The sequence below is a fragment of the Oncorhynchus gorbuscha genome, linkage group LG24, assembly GCF_021184085.1.
Source record: "Oncorhynchus gorbuscha isolate QuinsamMale2020 ecotype Even-year linkage group LG24, OgorEven_v1.0, whole genome shotgun sequence".
Lineage (NCBI taxonomy): Eukaryota > Metazoa > Chordata > Actinopteri > Salmoniformes > Salmonidae > Oncorhynchus > Oncorhynchus gorbuscha.
In genome coordinates this window covers 43365012-43385043 of record NC_060196.1, presented here as the reverse complement: position 1 = coordinate 43385043, position 20032 = coordinate 43365012, and the positions used below count along the sequence as shown (strand labels likewise).

At 48.7% G+C, this 20032-nt stretch overlaps 1 protein-coding gene across 43 annotated transcripts in view; it reads left to right on the top strand.

The window, feature by feature from the left end:
- Positions 1-20032, top strand: part of clasp2 (cytoplasmic linker associated protein 2) — a 136499-nt gene that overhangs the window by 51608 nt on the left and 64859 nt on the right. For 41 of the 43 annotated variants that reach the window (XM_046326204.1, XM_046326196.1, XM_046326193.1 and 38 more), the window contains exon 7: positions 8953-9023. In XM_046326204.1, the coding sequence (XP_046182160.1) occupies positions 8953-9023 (71 nt within the window). Of the gene's footprint in view, positions 1-6455; positions 6959-8952; positions 9024-11179; positions 11361-20032 lie in introns of those variants that run through there. The other 2 variants (XM_046326213.1, XM_046326212.1) reach the window with 2 other exon arrangements.

Genomic DNA, 20032 nt, shown 5'->3' with positions numbered 1-20032 from the left:
GAGGAAGAGAGGGAGGAGGGGAGGAGGGACAGAGAGAGTGGGAGAGGGCACTGGACAATACAGAGGAGAGAGGGAGGAGGGACAGAGAGTGGGAGAGGGCACTGGACAATACAGAGGAAGAGAGGGAGAAGGGGAGGAGGGACAGAGAGAGTGGGAGAGGGCACTGGACAATACAGAGAGAGGAGAGGGGGAGGAGGGACAGAGAGAGTGGGAGAGGGCACTGGACAATACAGAGGAAGAGAGGGAGGAGGGACAGAGAGTGGGAGAGGGCACTGGACAATACAGAGAGGGAGAAGGGAGAGGGGAGAGGGACAGAGAGAGGGGGAGAGGGCACTGGACAATACAGAGGAAGAGAGGGAGGAGGGACAGAGAGTGGGAGAGGGCACTGGACAATACAGAGGAAGAGGGGGAGGAGGGACAGAGAGAGTGGGAGAGGGCACTGGACAATACAGAGGGAGAAGGGGAGGAGGGACAGAGAGTGGGAGAGGGCACTGGACAATGCAGAGGAAGAGACTGGGAGAAGGGGAGGAGGGACAGAGAGAGTGGGAGAGGGCACTGGACAATACAGAGGAGAGAGGGAGGAGGGGAGGAGGGACAGAGAGTGGGAGAGGGCACTGGACAATACAGAGGAAGAGAGGGAGGAGGGACAGAGAGTGGGAGAGGGCACTGGACAATACAGAGGAAGAGAGGGAGAAGGGGAGGAGGGACAGAGAGAGTGGGAGAGGGCACTGGACAATACAGAGGAAGAGTGGGAGGAGGGACAGAGAGAGTGGGAGAGGGCACTGGACAATACAGAGGAAGAGTGGGAGGAGGGACAGAGAGAGTGGGAGAGGGCACTGGACAATACAGAGGAAGAGTGGGAGGAGGGACAGAGAGAGTGGGAGAGGGCACTGGACAATACAGAGGAAAGAGAGGGAGGGGAGGGACAGAGAGAGTGGGAGAGGGCACTGGACAATACAGAGGAAGAGAGGGAGAAGGGGAGGAGGGACAGAGAGAGTGGGAGAGGGCACTGGACAATACAGAGGAAGAGAGGGAGAAGGGGAGGAGGGACAGAGAGAGTGGGAGAGGGCACTGGACAATACAGAGGAAGAGAGGGAGGAGGGACAGAGAGTGGGAGAGGGCACTGGACAATACAGAGGAGAGAGGGAGAAGGGGAGGAGGGACAGAGTGGGAGAGGGCACTGGACAATACAGAGGAAGAGAGGGGAGGAGGGACAGAGAGTGGGAGAGGGCACTGGACAATCGAGGAAGAGGGGAGGAGGGACGGAGAGAGTGGGAGAGGGCACTGGACAATACAGAGGAAGAAGGGGAGGAGGGACAGAGAGTGGGAGAGGGCACTGGACAATACAGAGGAAGAGAGGGAGAAGGGGAGGAGGGACAGAGAGAGTGGGAGAGGGCACTGGACAATACAGAGGAGAGAGAGGAGGAGGGAGGAGGGACAGAGAGTGGGAGAGGGCACTGGACAATACAGAGGAGAGAGGGAGGAGGGACAGAGAGTGGGAGAGGGCACTGGACAATACAGAGGAGAGAGGGAGAAGGGGAGGAGGGACAGAGAGAGGGGAGAGGGCACTGGACAATACAGAGGAAGAGAGGGAGGAGGGACAGACAGAGAGTGGGAGAGGGCACTGGACAATACAGAGGAAGAGGGGAGGAGGGACAGAGAGAGTGGGAGAGGGCACTGGACAATACAGAGGAAGAAGGGGAGGAGGGACAGAGGAGTGGGAGAGGGCACTGGACAATACAGAGGAAGAGAGGGAGAAGGGGAGGAGGGACAGAGAGAGTGGGAGAGGGCACTGGACAATACAGAGGAAGAGAGGGAGAAGGGGAGGAGGGACAGAGAGAGTGGGAGAGGGCACTGGACAATACAGAGGAAGAGAGGGAGGAGGGGAGGAAGGACAGAGAGAGTGGGAGAGGGCACTGGACAATACAGAGGAAGAGAGGGAGGAGGGGAGGAGGGACGGAGAGAGTGGGAGAGGGCACTGGACAATACAGAGGAAGAGAGGGAGGAGGGGAGGAGGGACAGAGAGAGTGGGGAGTGGGAGAGGGCACTGGACAATACAGAGGAAGAGAGGGAGAAGGGGAGGAGGGACAGAGAGAGTGGGAGAGGGCACTGGACAATACAGAGGAAGAGAGGGAGAAGGGGAGGAGGGACAGAGAGAGTGGGAGAGGGCACTGGACAATACAGAGAGGGAGAAGGGGAGGAGGGACAGAGAGAGTGGGAGAGGGCACTGGACAATACAGAGGAAGAGAGGGAGGAGGGACAGAGAGTGGGAGAGGGCACTGGACAATACAGAGGGAAGGGGAGGAGGAGTGGGAGAGGGACAGAGGGAGGAGGGACAGAGTGGGAGAGGGCACTGGACAATACAGAGGAAGAGGGAGAAGGGGAGGAGGGACAGAGAGAGTGGGAGAGGGCACTGGACAATACAGAGGAAGAGAGGAGAAGGGGAGGAGGGACAGAGAGAGTGGGAGAGGGCACTGGACAATGCAGAGGAAGAGAGGGAGAAGGGGAGGAGGGACAGAGGGAGTGGGAGAGGGCACTGGACAATACAGAAGGAGAAAGGGGGAGGAGGGACAGAGGGAGAAAGTGGGAGAGGGCACTGGACAATACAGAGGGAGAAGGGGAGGAGGGACAGAGAAAGTGGGAGAGGGCACTGGACAATACAGAGGAAGGAGGGAAAGGGAGGAGGGACAGAGAAAGTGGGAGAGGGCACTGGACAATACAGAGGGAGAAGGGAGGAGGGACAGAGAAAGTGGGAGAGGGCACTGGACAATACAGAGGAGAAGGGGAGGAGGGACAGAGAAAGTGGGAGAGGGCACTGGACAATACAGAGGAAGAAGGGGAGGTGGGACAGAGAAAGTGGGAGAGGGCACTGGACAATACAGAGGAAGAGAGGGAGGAGGGGAGGAGGGACAGAGAGTGGGAGAGGGCACTGGACAATACAGAGGAAGAGAGGGAGGAGGGACAGAGAGTGGGAAGGGCACTGGACAATACAGAGGGGGAGGAGGGACAGAGAAAGTGGGAGAGGGCACTGGACAATACAGAGGAAGAGAGGGAGGAGGGGAGGAGGGACAGAGAGAGTGGGAGAGGGCACTGGACAATACAGAGGGAGAAGGGGAGGAGGGACAGAGAAAGTGGGAGAGGGCACTGGACAATACAGAGGAAGAAGGGGAGGTGGGACAGAGAAAGTGGGAGAGGGCACTGGACAATACAGAGGAAGAGAGGGAGGAGGGGAGGAGGGACAGAGAAAGTGGGAGAGGGCACTGGACAATACAGAGGAAGAGAGGGAGGAGGGACAGAGAGTGGGAGAGGGCACTGGACAATAGAGGGAGGAGGGACAGAGAGTGGGAGAGGGCACTGGACAATACAGAGGGGGAGGAGGGACAGAGAAAGTGGGAGAGGGCACTGGACAATACAGAGGAAGAGAGGGAGGAGGGGGAGGAGGGACAGAGAGATGGGAGAGGGCACTGGACAATACAGAGGAAGAAGGGGAGGAGGGACAGAGAAAGTGGGAGAGGGCACTGGACAATACAGAGGAAGAAAGGGAGGAGGGACAGAGAAAGTGGGAGAGGGCACTGGACAATACAGAGGAAGAAGGGGAGGTGGGACAGAGAAAGTGGGAGAGGGCACTGGACAATACAGAGGGAGAAGGGGAGGAGGGACAGAGAAAGTGGGAGAGGGCACTGGACAATACAGAGGGAGAAGGGGAGGAGGGACAGAGAAAGTGGGAGAGGGCACTGGACAATACAGAGGAAGAAGGGGGGAGGGAGGAGGGACAGAGAAAGTGGGAGAGGGCACTGGACAATAGAGGAAGAGAGGAGAAGGGGAGGAGGTACAGAGAAAGTGGGAGAGGGCACTGGACAATACAGAGGGAGAAGGGGAGGAGGGACAGAGAAAGTGGGAGAGGGCACTGGACAATACAGAGGGAGAAGGGGAGGAGGGACAGAGAAAGTGGGAGAGGGCACTGGACAATACAGAGGAAGAAGGGGAGGTGGGACAGAGAAAGTGGGAGAGGGCACTGGACAATACAGAGGAAGAGAGGGAGGAGGGGAGGAGGGACAGAGAAAGTGGGAGAGGGCACTGGACAATACAGAGGGAGGAGGGAGGAGGGGAGGAGGGACAGAGAAAGTGGGAGAGGGCACTGGACAATACAGAGGGAGGAGGGACAGAGAAAGTGGGAGAGGGCACTGGACAATAGAGGAAGAGAGGGGGGGGAGGGGAGGAGGGACAGAGAAAGTGGGAGAGGGCACTGGACAATAGAGGAAGAGAGGGGGGAGGGGAGGAGGGACAGAGAGAGTGGGAGAGGGCACTGGACAATACAGAGGAAGAGAGGGAGGAGGGACAGAGAAAGTGGGAGAGGGCACTGGACAATACAGAGGGAGGAGGGACAGAGAAAGTGGAAGAGGGCACTGGACAATAGAGGAAGAGAGGGAGGAGGGGAGGAGGGACAGAGAGAGTGGGAGAGGGCACTGGACAATATAGAGGAAAGAGAGGAGGGACAGAGAGTGGGGAGGGACAGACAGAGAAAGTGGGAGAGGGCACTGGACAATAGAGAGGGAGGAGGGACAGAGAAAGTGGGAGAGGGCACTGGACAATACAGAGGGGGAGGAGGGACAGAGAAAGTGGGAGAGGGCACTGGACAATAGAGGAAGAGAGTGGGGAGGCACTGGACAATAGAGGAAGGAGGGACAGAGAGAGTGGGAGAGGGCACTGGACAATACAGAGGAAGAGAGGGAGGAGGGGAGGAGGGACAGAGAAAGTGGGAGAGGGCACTGGACAATACAGAGGGAGGAGGGACAGAGAAAGTGGGAGAGGGCACTGGACAATAGAGGAAGAGAGGGAGGAGGGGAGGAGGGACAGAGAGAGTGGGAGAGGGCACTGGACAATACAGAGGAAGAGAGGGAGGAGGGACAGAGAAAGTGGGAGAGGGCACTGGACAATACAGAGGAAGAGAGGGAGGAGGGACAGAGAAAGTGGGAGAGGGCACTGGACAATACAGAGGAAGAGGGGGAGGAGGGACAGAGAAAGTGGGAGAGGGCACTGGACAATACAGAGGAAGAGAGGGAGGAGGGACAGAGAGAGTGGGAGAGGGCACTGGACAATACAGAGGAAGAGAGGGAGGAGGGACAGAGAAAGTGGGAGAGGGCACTGGACAATACAGAGGAAGAAAGGGAGGAGGGACAGAGAAAGTGGGAGAGGGCACTGGACAATACAGAGGAAGAAGGGAGGAGGGACAGAGAGAGTGGGAGAGGGCACTGGACAATACAGAGGAAGAGAGGGAGGAGGGACAGAGAGAGTGGGAGAGGGCACTGGACAATACAGAGGAAGAAAGGGAGGAGGGACAGAGAGAGTGGGAGAGGGCACTGGACAATACAGAGGAAGAAAGGGAGGAGGGACAGAGAGAGTGGGAGAGGGCACTGGACAATACAGAGGAAGAGAGGGAGGAGGGACAGAGAAAGTGGGAGAGGGCACTGGACAATACAGAGGAAGAGAGGGAGGAGGGACAGAGAGAGTGGGAGAGGGCACTGGACAATACAGAGGAAGAGAGGGAGGAGGGACAGAGAAAGTGGGAGAGGGCACTGGACAATACAGAGAGGGAGGAGTGTGCAGTCTGAAGAGCTTCATTGAGGGACTTGCTCTGGTCACCGTGGTTACCGTAATAAGGAGCCTGGAGTGTTATCATTCTGAGCACAGTCTCCCCTCTCTCCCTTTTGCACTCTCCATCTCTCTTTCTCTCATGTATGAATAAATAGTGTGTGTGTGTTGTCTGTCACATGTTTTGATGTTAACTGATACAGACAAACACTGTCTGAGAGAACATTCTATTCAGTCAGAGCTTTGTCTGCTTAGGCCTGTTTTAGAGAAGTGTGTGTGGAATGGGGGTGCAGCCAGAGGCCTAGATGACCAGATCACATATCAGGAAAAGGTCAACGAGAAGGGGGAGTGGGAGATGGACAGAGGGAGAGGCAGAGAGGAGGATGAGATATGTAGAGCTGGGATAATAAAGAGGTGGAAAGGGAATGATTTTGAGAAAGAAAGATGATTGGGTGAGAAGAGAAGTCTTTACATGTGTGCGCTTTGGCCAGGAGTGGAGAGGGAAGGAGAAGATGAAGGGGTATCTATGATAAATGTGACAAACGAAAGGAGTGGGAAAAGGAAAGACTGGGAGGACATGTGGAGGGACAAAGAGAGAGGGAGGGAGGGACGAAGAGAGAGGGAGGGAGGGAGGGACAAAGAGAGAGGGAGGGAGGGACAAGAGAGAGGGAGGGAGGGAGGGACAAAGAGAGAGGGAGGGAGGGACAAAGAGAGAGGGGGAGGGGCAGCTTTTCTCTCCCTGTGCTGGCAGCGCCAACACCCCTCCCCCTTTTTGAAATCTGTGTGATCTGTGTGCTCTGTGTGGGAGGTTATGTGAAGGGGAACAGCATATCTACGCTGTCACACACACACTGCCCTGCTCCATGTCATACAAAACCCACACAAAGCCTTTCCCTGAGATTGAACCTTTTCCGGGTGGTGTATGTGTCTGAGAGATGATGGATGGTGCTTCGTCGCGTGCCGTGTAATATCGGTTTGTCTCCTGCTGTTTCTTTCTTCCCAGTTCCTCCTCCTTTCCTCTCTTGTGCCCTCCCTCTTTAATTTGCTCCCTCTCCCTCCTTCGGTCTCTGAGTCACTGCACCATGTTGGATACAAAGAGCAGAGGACTCCAGTGTGACAGTAGCATGGGAGCTACCGCTACGCTACGCAGCAACACACTGACCCATTAATCATCCCGTATGGAAATGATATCGCTATGCTAATTTGGATAACGGCTATGCTAATTCGGGGGATAAATCAATATGGAAATGCTAATGTCGGCTAATTGTTGAGCGGTGTGGAAATGTTACGAAGCTGAGGAGCCTATCGCTAATCGTCAGTAATCAGAAGAGCTAAGCTGTCTGGGGGTTTGACTGCTAGCAGGACGGTGTGTATACACACACACACACACACACACACACACACACACACACACACACACACACACACACACACACACACACACACACACACACACACACACACACACACACACACACACACTTTTGCTCTGGTCCTATCGTTATTAATGTCAACCTTATCCTTTGAGGTGTGTGTAAGTAATAATGTGTGTTTTGTTACAAACTTTTGCTCTGGTCCTATGTTATTAATCTCAACCTTATCCTTTGAGGTGTGTGTAAGTAATAATGTGTGTTTTGTTACAAACAGATGTGTGTGTGTGTGTGTGTGTGGCAGATGTTACAGATGGTCTGTCTGTGACGTCGTGGACTTCGTTAGGATTCCTGCGGTGTTATTGAGATGGTGACGCTCAGAACAGTCTCCTGTTCCTACTCCAACACTCATTAATGGCAATGAGAAGATGTCTGGATGATCAGCATGCTGTCACTATTAATGTGCTCAATAGGAGTAGAGCTCTGTTTCTCCACAGTAATATAATAGCCATTTCGGTGTGTTTGTGAGTTAGGGTCATAGGTGCTGTAGGTTCAGATGCTTCACTTTTGCTTGGAGAGTCATTTTTTATTTTCACCTTTATTTAACCAGGTAGGCTAGTTGAGAACAAGTTCTCATTTGCAACTGCGACCTGGCCAAAATAAAGCATAGCAGTGTGAACAGACAACACAGAGTTACACATGGAGTAAACAATTAACAAGTCAATAACACAATAGAAAAAAATGGGCAGTCTATATACAATGTGTGCAAAAGGCATGAGGTAGGTGAATAATTACAATATTGCAGATTAACACTGGAGTGATAAATGATCAGATGGTCATGTACAGGTAGAGATATTGGTGTGCAAAAGAGCAGAAAAGTAAATAAATAAAAAACAGTATAAAAACAGTATGGGGATGAGGTAGGTGAAAATGGATGGGCTATTTACCAATAGACTATGTACAGCTGCAGCGATCGGTTAGCTGCTCAGATAGCTGATGTTTGAAGTTAGTGAGGGAGATAAAAGTCTCCAACTTCAGTGATTTTTGCAGTTCGTTCCAGTCACAGGCAGCAGAGTACTGGAACGAAAGGAGGCCAAATGAGGTGTTGGCTTTAGGGATGATCAGTGAGATACACCTGCTGGAGCGCGTGCTGCGGATGGGTGTTGCCATCGTGACCAGTGAACTGAGATAAGGCGGAGCTTTACCTAGCATGGACTTGTAGATGACCTGGAGCCAGTGGGTCTGGCGACGAATATGTAGTGAGGGCCAGCCGACTAGAGCATACAAGTCGCAGTGGTGGGTGGTATAAGGTGCTTTAGTGACAAAACGGATGGCACTGTGATAGACTGCATCCAGTTTGCTGAGTAGAGTGTTGGAAGCCATTTTGTAGATGACATCGCCGAAGTCGAGGATCGGTAGGATAGTCAGTTTTACTAGGGTAAGCTTGGCGGCGTGAGTGAAGGAGGCTTTGTTGCGGAATAGAAAGCAGACTCTTGATTTGGTTTTTGATTGGAGATGTTTGATGTGAGTCTGGAAGGAGAGTTTGCAGTCTAGCCAGACACCTAGGTACTTATAGGTGTCCACATATTCAAGGTCGGAACCATCCAGGGTGGTGATGCTAGTCGGGCATTCGGGTGCAGGCAGCGATCGGTTGAAAAGCATGCATTTGGTTTTACTCGCGTTTAAGAGCAGTTGGAGGCCACGGAAGGAGTGCTGTATGGCATTGAAGCTCGTTTGGAGGTTAGATAGCACAGTGTCCAATGATGGGCCAAAAGTATATAGAATGGTGTCGTCTGCGTAGAGATGGATCAGGGAATCGCCCGCAGCAAGAGCAACATCATTGATATATACATGTTAGTAGCATGTGAGACACACCCACTTTCAGACAACACGTGTTGCTGTTTTCTCTCTCATGTCACGCTATCCAGATTACTCATATGTTGGTGTGTGTGTGTGTATTCTGACGACCTTTCCCAACTCCTGTCTCCAGGTTACAGACAATATACGGGCGTTTTGATGAAGCGTTGAATTCTGGGAACATGGCGCTCAGCCCCAGTCACGGTGAGTCTCTCTCTCCCTCCCTCATTTTCATTGTTGCTTTTTTGTCTTTGTGCTGTTTGTCCCTCTTTGCCCCCCATGTGGGGCTAGTGCTATGGTCTGGCTGATCTTGTGGCTGTCTGAAGGTCCAATAGGATTACTTGTCTAATCTCTCAGGAGTTTCGTCTCCAGACTTCAGATATCTGGTGTCTGGTTGGACCAAATCCCTGCCTAGCAACACAAGAACTGCTGCTGTTACCAGGCAGTTGGAAAGTTTTTGTGGTTGTAAAGTTGTAGTTGGGTTTAAGGTTGTACTTTGGTTGTAAAGTTGTAGGTAGGTTTAAGGTTGTAGTTTGGTCATAAAGTTGTGCTTTTGTTGTATATTTGTAGTTTGGTTATATATTTAAGTAATTAAGCACGAGGGGGTGTGATATATGGCCAATATACCACAGCTAAGGGCTGTTCTTATGTACGATACAACACGGCGTGCTTGGTTACAGCCCTTAGCCGTGGTATATTGGCCATATATCACACCCTCGAGGTGCCATATTGCTATTATAAACTGGTTACCAACGTAATTACAACAGTACAAGTATTTGCTTTGCCATACCCATGGTGTACGGTCAGATATACCAAGGCTTTCAGCCATACAGCATTCAGGGCCCAAACCATCCCGTTTCTAATTGTAGTGTGGTTGTATAGTAGTGGTAGTGTGGTTGTATAGTAGTGGTAGTGTGGTTGTATAGTAGTGGTAGTGTGGTTGTATAGTAGTGGTAGTGTGGTTGTATAGTAGTGGTAGTGTGGTTGTATAGTAGTGTTGTATAGTAGTGGTTGTATAGTAAGTAGTGGTAGTGTGGTTGTATAGTAGTGGTTGTATAGTAAGTAGTGGTAGAGTGGTTGTATAGTAGTGGTAGTGTGGTAGTGTGGTTGTATAGTGGTGGTTGTAGTGTGGTTGTGTGGTTGTATAGTGGTGGTGGTAGTGTTGTGGTGGTTGTATAGTAGTGGTAGTGTGGTAGTGTGGTTGTATATAGTAGTGGTAGTGTGGTTGTATAGTGGTGGTTGTAGTGTGGTTGTGTGGTGGTTGTAGTGTGGTGGTGGTAGTGTGTGGTTGTATAGTGTAGTGTGTGGTGGTAGTAGTGTGGTTGTATAGTGGTGGTAGTGTGGTTGTATAGTGGTGGTAGTGTGGTTGTATAGTGGTGGTAGTGTGGCTGTATAGTGGTGGTAGTGTGGCTGTCTAGTAGTGGTTGTGTGGTTATAGTGGTGGTGTGTGGCTGTATAGTGGTGGTAGTGTGGCTGTCTAGTAGTGGTTGTGTGGTTATATAGTGGTGGTTGTAGTTGTATCGTGGTGGTTGTAGTGTGGTTGTGTGGTTGTATAGTGGTGGTGGTAGTGTTGTGGTGGTTGTATAGTGGTGGTAGTGTGGTTGTACAGTGGTGGTAGTGTGGCTGTATGGTGGTGGTTGTGTGGTGGTTGTAGTGTGGTTTATTTGGTTTCGACATTGGAATTTGATTGTAGAGTTGTTGCTTTTTTGTTTATAAAGATTTGCAGTTGTCTACAATTTAACTAGTTGTATTGTACAGTTTTTTTGTAGAGTTTGGATGTAAAGTTGTAGTTTTCAGTTGTCTACAGTTTATATTGTATTTGTTGTACTGTAATTTCTGTTCCTTAGTCAGTATCTCTATACGCAGTCTGTTGAGGTACTTTTATCCTGAGGGGATCACAGAGGGGGTTAAGACATGGGGGGGTAAGGTTGCTATGATACCATGTCCAATGGCAGCATGGGGTGGTTAGGTTTAACCCCTGCACTCCCAGGGGTTTCAGTTTGGATCTCTTCAGAGAGGGCAGTGAGCTTTGGACTCCTAGTCCACTTGCAGGTCAGTCCTAGCTCTTGTTTTGTTCCATTCTGATGTGGACTCTGTTCCCCCCAAACAGTAAAACCAAAGCTCCAAACAGAGGACAGAACATACGATATCAGTCACACACACACACACCATCAGCCAAACACAGCACACACATTTAGAACACAGTAAAGAAAGAGGAAGCCAGACTGCATTGTCAGGGACGAAGAGCACACACACACTGACTGTGGGGCTGTTATTATTCTGAAGGTTCAACACAGCTGTTGCTGGGAGGCACTGGGGGAGCCACAGAGGGAAGGTGAAAGAGGGAGGCGAGGACAAGGGATGGAGGGAAGGGGAAGAGAGAGATCTGCAGTTGTACAAGCCAGAGCCGTGCCTGTCACTGCTTTCCCTGATTCATCATGACAGAGGGAAGGAGAGAGAGCAAGCAAATGAAGGAAAACTGAAAAGAAAGGAGAGAATTTCTCTACACACTTATTATGGCTGTCGGAGGCGAGGGATACAGTGAGTGTGTGTGTAATCTTTGGCTCTGGAGTGAAATCCGTTTAGGGAGTTACTCTGAGTTCCTTAAAATGTCTGGCGATAGTTTGAGTGTATGTGAGTGGGATTGAGTTCTTTGTCCCTCCCTACTCCCTCTTCTCTCCCAACTCTCTCTCTCACCCTCCCTACTCCCTCTTCTCCCCAACTCTCTCTCTCCCTCCCTCCCTACTCCCTCTTCTCTCCCAACTCTCTCTCTCTCTCCCTGCCTACTCCCTCTTCTCTCCCAACTCTCTCTCGTCGTTTGTAGGTCAGGTGTGTGTGTAGGTAGGACACTGGGTGTCTTTGGTGCGAGAGAGGTTTTATTTAAGACTGTTAGACTTTGGGACTGAAACTCACTGTGTGTGTGTGTGTGTGTGTGTGTGTGTGTGTGTGTGTGTGTGTGTGTGTGTGTGTGTGTGTGTGTGTGTGTGTGTGTGTGTGTGTGTGTGTGTGTGTGTGTGTGTGTGTGTGTGTGTGTGTGAGAGGGTAATGTGTGTCACTGCTGCTGGCTTCTCTCTGTGACTCACTGCTGCTGGCTTCTCTCTGTGACTCACTGAAATGTAAGAACTCACACTACGCAGTAGTCCAAGTAGCCCAGAGTAATTGAGTGCACTGCAAACTGACCCTCAGTAGCTTCCATCAGCTGCTTAGTGGTGCATTGTTCACACACACACACACACACACACACACACACACACACACACACACACACACACACACACACACACACACACACACACACACACACACACACACACACACACACACACACACACACACACACACACACACACACACACACACACACAAGCTCATTCTGCCTCAATGCCTCTCTGTCTCTGCAGAGGATAGTGTGACCCCGTTTCCAGGGTAGCCTGTTTCCACGGTTACGCTGCCATTTTATTATTATGGTCTATCCCTATTCTTGACCTGGAAATGGAACGATTCAGTGTCTATGCTGCTCGTCTCCTTGTTTCCTATCCTCATCTCCTTGTTTCCTATCCTCATCTTGTTTCATCACCTTGTCTCCTTGTTTCATCTACTTGTTCAATTTGCTTGTTTCCTCTCATCTCCTTGTTTCATATCATTGCATCCTTGTTTCATTGCATCCTTGTTTCCTCTCCATCTCCTTGTTTCATATCCTAGTCTCATCTCCTCATCTCCTTGTCTCCTAGTCTCACAGATTTCTATCGTATTGCGTCCATCTCCGAAAAGAAGACAACCAAGGAGAATCATCCTTCGTCATAGTACTGTATTTAAACATACTGTTATGGCATTTTAGGGCAGTATTGCTATCAAGGCATGTCCGGCTCCACGTTGGGTATTTATTGATATCCTCGTCACATACTATGTATTGGCTGTTCATATGTGGAACTGTGTTGGCATGTTTAGTCAGTTGGCTTGTGTGGATTGGATCTGTGTCTGTGTCACACGGGCCTGACTCCTGCCCGGGCGTGAAAAGATGTTTATAACATGTGCTTCTGCAGCTTAGAACAGATTACCATACACACACATGTGATGTTGGTACAGAAGGGCCTCGGTGTACTAATCCTATTCCTGAGTGTGTTGTGTTCCTAGCTAGTTAACATTCTAGTTTCCAAACGAAAGTTCGCTAGTTCGAAATCCTGGGGTGACAGTGAAAAATCTGTCTGTGTCCTTGATCAAGGCACTCAACCCTAATTGCTCCTGGGTATAAGTTGATGGCGGACCCTGGCCTTGACCCCACTCTCCGAGGTTGTTTCAGGGAGAGTTGGGATAGGCAAAAACACATTTCCATTTCACAAGTGTGTACTAATACAATTAGAGTGTAGTAATACAATTAGTACATGAGGGAAATAGGGCACATATGAACACACTGCCGTGTGCAGTCAGAGCTCTGTCTCTAGTTTAGTGTGAGTGATATCGCAACTGTCAGTCTTCCTTCCAAGAGTCCTCTTCCTTGGTTTTTGTTGTTTCACAGATAAAGGCTAGTGCTGCCCCCCTGTGGACACAAACACATTTTTTGCAGAGCATTGACAAAATGCCTGTGTTTTGTGTGTCTGTGAGATGGTTCTGTGTGTGGTCTTGTTCTTCTATTCTAGTGGGTACCTAAAATCCCCCCCCCCCCCCCCACACACACACACACACACACACACACACACACACACACAAGGATTTTCGGTACACAAGGATAGTAAAACAATATTCTCCCTCGTGACTACATTTCTCACTTCCCCATGAGGACAAAGGCTATTTTAAGCTTTAGAGTTACAATTAGGGTTAGAGGTTAGGTTAGTGAAAATAGGATTTTGAATGGAAATATATTTTGTGTGTGTGTACTCGCATGTAGTTACAATGCTCCACCAAATTTGTGTTGCTTGCTGGGTGGTTTTGTTACGGATGTATTTTTTGGCTGTGTGACGTTCTCAGAATGTGGATTGTGTTTCCCCTCTTCCTTGCATGGCAATGACTGGGATCATTTTCACCTGTATTAGGGATTGGAGAGTGTGTGTTTGCCTCTGCACGTTTGGTTTGTGTATCTGAAACCCAAACATTTTTTTTGGGGGGGGATTGGGGACTGGGGAGTGTGTGTATACTTTCTCTTAAAATGGTTTTAGTTCTGCCTGTAGCAGCAAGTAGATATGTGGATTATAACTGAGCAATATCACCTCACTCACATTCTACACTGAGTGTATGAAACATTAGGAACACCTGCTCTTTCCATGACAAATCAAATGTTATTAGTCAAATGCGCCGAATACAACAACAGGTACACCTTTTTTATTTGTTTATTTATCTTTTTTATTTTTATTTTATTTCACCTTTATTTAACCAGGTAGGCTAGTTGAGAACACCTTTATTTAACCAGGTAGGCTAGTTGAGAACACCTTTATTTAACCAGGTAGGCTAGTTGAGAACACCTTTATTTAACCAGGTAGGCTAGTTGAGAACACCTTTATTTAACCAGGTAGGCTAGTTGAGAACACCTTTATTTAACCAGGTAGGCTAGTTGAGAACAAGTTCTCATTTGTAACTGCGACCTGGCCAAGATAAAGCATAGCAATGTGAACAGACAACACAGAGTTACACATGGAGTAAACAATTAAGTCAATAACACAGTAGAAAAAAAGAGAGTCTATATACATTGTGTGCAAAAGGCATGAGGAGGTGGGCGAATAATTACAATTTTGCAGATTAACACTGGAGTGATAAATGATCATGTACAGGTAGAGATATTGGTGTGCAAAAGAGCAGAAAAGTAATTAAATAAAAACAGTATGGGGATGAGGTAGGTGAAAATGGGTGGGCTATTTACCAATAGACTATGTACAGCTGCAGCGATCGGTTAGCTGCTCAGATAGCTGATGTTTGAAGTTGGTGAGGGAGATATAAGTCTCCAGCTTCAGCGATTTTTGCAGTTCGTTCCAGTCACAGGCAGCAGAGTACTGGAACGAAAGGCGGCCAAATGAGGTGTTGGCTTTAGGGATGATCAGTGAGATACACCTGCTGGAGCGCGTGCTACGGATGGGTGTTGCCATCGTGACCAGTGAACTGAGATAAGGCGGAGCTTTACCTAGCATGGACTTGTAGATGACCTGGAGCCAGTGGGTCTGGCAACGAATATGTAGCGAGGGCCAGCCTCGAGCATACAAGTCGCAGTGGTGGGTGGTATAAGGTGCTTTAGTGACAAAACGGATGGCACTGTGATAGACTGAATCCAGTTTGCTGAGTAGAGTGTTGGAAGCCATTTTGTAGATGACATCGCCGAAGTCGAGGATCGGTAGGATAGTCAGTTTTACTAGGGTAAGCTTGGCGGCATGAGTGAAGGAGTCTTTGTTGCGGAATAGGAAGCAGACTCTTGATTTGGTTTTCGATTGGAGATGTTTGATATGAGTCTGGAAGGAGAGTTTGCAGTCTAGCCAGACACCTAGGTACTTATAGATGTCCACATATTCAAGGTCGGAACCATCCAGGGTGGTGATGCTAGTCGGGCGTGCGGGTGCAGGCAGCGATCGGTTGAAAAGCATGCATTTGGTTTTACTAGCGTTTAAGAGCAGTTGGAGGCCACGGAAGGAGTGTTGTATGGCATTGAACCTCGTTTGGAGGTTAGATAGCACAGTGTCCAATGACGGGCCGAAAGTATATAGAATGGTGTCGTCTGCGTAGAGTTGGAACAGGGAATCGCCCGCAGCAAGAGAAACATCATTGATATATACAGATCTGTTATTTTACCAGGTAAGTTGACTGAGAACACGTTCTCATTTACAGCAACGACCTGGGGAATAGTTACAGGGGAGAGGGGGATGAATGAGCCAATTGTAAACTGGGGATTATTAGGTGATGGTTTGAGGGCCAGATTGGGAATTTAGCCAGGACATCGGGGTTAACACCCCTACTCTTATGATAAGTGCCATGGGATCTTTAATGACCTCAGAGAGTCAGGACACCCGTTTAACGTCCCATCCGAAAGACGGCACCATACACAGGGCAGTGTCCTGGTAATCCGTCTGACCCTGTGGCCTTGTGAATGTTGACCTGTTTAAAGGCCTTACTCACATTGACTGCGGAGAGTGTGATCACACAGTCGTCTGGAACAGCTGGTGCTATCATGCTATTTGCATCGTAGCGAGCATAGAATTAGTTTAGCTCGTCTGGTAGGCTTGTGTCACTGGGCAGCTCTCGGCTGTGCTTCCCTTTGTAGTCTGTAATGGTTTGCAAGCCCTGCCACATCCGACGAGCGTCTGAGCCGGTGTCATACGATTCGATCTTAGTCCTGTACTGATGCTTTTCCTTGTTTGATGTTTCGTCGGAGGGCATAGCGAGATTTCTTCTAAGCTTCAGGGTTAGAGTCCCGCTCCTTGAACGCGGCAGCTCTAGCCTTTAGCTCAGTGCGGATGTTGCCTGTAATCCATGTCTTCTGGTTGGGGTATGTACGTACGGTCACTGTGGGGACGACGTCATCGATGCACTTATTGATGAAGCCATTGACTGATGTGGTGGACTCCTCTAAGCCATTGGAGGAATCCCAGAACATATTCCAGTCTCTGCTGGCATGTAGCTTAGCATCATGTAGCTTAGCATCATGTAGCTTAGCATCATGTAGCTTAGCATCATGTAGCTTAGCATCATGTAGCTTAGCATCATGTAGCTTAGCATCATGTAGCTTAGCATCTGCTTCATCTGACCACTTTTTTATTGATCCTGTCACCGGTGCTTCTTGCCGGAGGATAGTTTCTGTCAGATTTGCCAAATGGAGGGTGAGGGAGAGCTTTGTACGCGTCTCTGTGTGGAGTAAAGGTGGTTTAAAGTCCCCGGTCACTCGGAGCGCTGCCTCTGGGTGAGTATTTTCCTGTTTACTTATGGAGGAATACAGCTCATTCAGTGTGGTCTTAGTGCCACCATCAGTCTGTGGTGCTATGTAGATGGCTACAAAAAATACTGATGTAAACATAGACTGACCAGGTGAAAGCTATGATCCCGTATTGATGTCACCTGTTAAATCCACTTCAATCAGTGTAGATGAAAGGGAGACGGGTTAAAGAAAGATTTGTAATCCTTGAGACAATTGAGACATGGATTGTGTTTGTCTACCATTCAGAGGGTGAATGGGCCAGACAAACTATTTGAACAGGGCTTGAATGTCAGTTGCCTCAGTTGGTAGAGCATCGAGCTTGCAACGCCAGGGTTGTGGGTTCGATTCCCACGGAGGACCAGTATGAAAAATGTATCCACTCACTACAGTAGGTCGCTCTGGATAAGAGTGTCTGCTAAATTTGTATTTTTATATATATATTTTTTTTAAAGTTTATTTAACTAGGCAAGTCAGTGCAAATTCTTATTTACAGTGACGGCCTAGGAACAGTAGGTTAACTGCCTTGTTCAGGGGCAGAATGACAGATTTTGACCTTGGCAGATCAGGGATTCGATCCACCAACCTTTGGGTTACTGGCCCAATGCTCTGACCGCTAGGCTACCTGCTGCTCCAATGACTGAAATGTAAATGTAAAGTGCAACGCTGCTGGGGTTTTCACACTTAAGTTTCCCCGTGTGTATCAAGAATGGTCCACCACATCCAGCCAACTATGGGGAATGTTTGGAGTCAACATGGACCAGCCTCCCTGTGGAACTCTATCGACACCTTGTAGTCCATGCCCTGACGAATTCAGGCTGCTCTGAGGGCAAAAGGTGCAACTCAATATTAGGAAGGTGTTCCTAATATTTATACACTCAGTGTCTATCAGGGGTCAAAATTTATTTGCTGCCCAGAAACATGTCAGTTATTGGAAAATATATAGTTCAATTATAATTTATACATTTTATCAAGTTGTAGATGTTCAAGTGTGGCCTGGAGTGTATTTTTATTTATTTAAAAAACAAACAATGTAAACCCCAAAAGGTCATTTATTTTGCGTGCCGGATGCTGCCTGTGTGCTGTAGTTGGCCTACCCCTGCACTCTCTCATCCTTCTTGTCATTTCATTCTCTACTTTTCTGTCTCTTGGCCTCTGCCTTTCTTACCTTCTGTCTATTTGACTTAAAAATGGAGGGCATACCTGATAGAGGAATTCTAAATTCCTTTGTTTTAATTGCCAAAACCAATTTCGCACTCGTTTCTAATTCATTAATGATGTGTAAGTTCATTAATTATGCACGAAGTAGATCGAGACCAGTCTTAAAAGCCAGGTAAGAGTGTTTAATTCCAGAGAGTACTAAATGCTTACACACATTTCCACAGGTTATAAACTGAACATGACATCATCAGTTTCCCGCCCTCTCTCCGATTCTCACAAGAACCCATTGTTTTAGGAATGGAACATTTCCCAGACATTTCTTATCTGTCTGAAAAGCCATATAGCATCACTCCCCTTTTGACTTCCCAAGACATAGACAATTAATTCGTTCTGCTTACATTTTCAGTAACAGCTTAACCGATAACTTTTACTTTTCATACCATAACATAATAGTATTAGAATAAATGGTTCTAATCAATAATGTATACATAATTAATCATCTTAACTACAATTTCCTCTAACAATACCTTACAGTCGTATCCATGGCAACACTCCTCAGTGGAGTGTGTGTGTGCGCCCACCTTGTTGCGTGCTATGGGGGGTTTTGTTGATGTGACAGGGCTGTGATTTGAATTCTGATTCTCACATTAGAGATTCTCCGGTATGTTTGTCTACTTTTTCGCCAGTAGTTCTAGAAGTAGCACTCCCGAGCCAAAAGTGGTCCCCTAAAGTTGCATACTACATCACCTATGTTCAGATACACTACACGGCCAAAATTACGTGGACACCTGTTTGTTGAACATCTCATTCCAAAATCATGGGCATTAATATGGAGTTGGTCCCCCCTTTTCTGCTATAACAGACTCCACTCTTCCAGGAAGGCTTTCCACTAGATGTTGGAACATTGCTGCGGGGACTTGCTTCCATTCAGCAACTAGAGCATTTGTGAGGTCAGGCACTGATGTTGGGCGATTAGACCTGGCTCGCAGTCGGCGTTCCAATTCATCCCAAAGGTGTTCTGTCGAGTTGAGGTCAGGGCTCTGTGCAGGCCAGTCAAGTTCTTCCACACCGATCTCGACAAACAATTTCTGTATGGCCCTCACTTTGTGCACAGGGGCATTGTCATGCTGAAACAGGTGAGGGCCTTCCCCAAACTGTTGCCTCAAAGTTGGAAGCACAGAAACATCTAGAATGTCATTGTATGCTGTAGCGTTTAGATTTCTCTTCACTGGAACTAAGGGGTCTAGCCCGAATCATGAAAAACAGACCCAGACCATTATTCCCCCTCCACCAAACTTTACAGTTGACACTAGAGCATAGGGGCAGGTAGCATTCTCCTGACATCCACCAAATCCAGATGTGTCTGTCAGACTGACCAATGTTAAAGAGTGATCCATCACTCCAGAGAACACGTTTCCACTGCCCCATAGTCCAATGAAGCTCCCAACGAACAGTTCCTGTGCTGACGTTGCTTCCAGAGGCAGTTTGGAACACGCTTCAGCATTCAGGGGTCCCCTTCTGTGAGCTTGTGTGGCCTACCACTTCATGGCTGAGCTGTTGTTGCTCCTAGAAGTTTCCACTTCACAATAACAGCACTTACAGTTGACTTGGGCAGCTCTAGCACTGCAGAAATGTAACAAACTAAAGTGGCATCCTATGACGGTGTCATGTTGAAAGGCCATTCTACTGCCAATGTTTGTCTATGGAGATTGCATGGCGGTGTGCTTGATTTTTATACACCTGTCAGCAATGAGTGTGGCAGAAAAGCTGAATCCACTAATTTGAAGCTGTGTCAACATACTTTTGGCCATGTAGTGCCACGTCATTGCTCTCTCTCTCGTTCTCTGCTGTGTCCACTGAGCCATTGGGCCCGCCCAGCAACTTCATTGGATAACGCTGAGCAGGCCCTTCTAGCTGTCACTCAAATGCAAGGAGAGGAAACTCGTTGGCTAGAACTCAAATTGCTATGGGGCTGGCCCACGTGGGGGGGAAATGTAGCGAAAATGGTGTGACATAGTTTCAAGAAAAACAGTTGCTTCAAACTAGGGATTTCATGGCTAATTGAGGTAAGATAGTAATTCTGCTCATAGATTATGCATGTAAGAAATACACATTGACACATCCTGCCCAAAGCGGGAGGTTTAGTACCGTGTCTTTAAGGTTTACA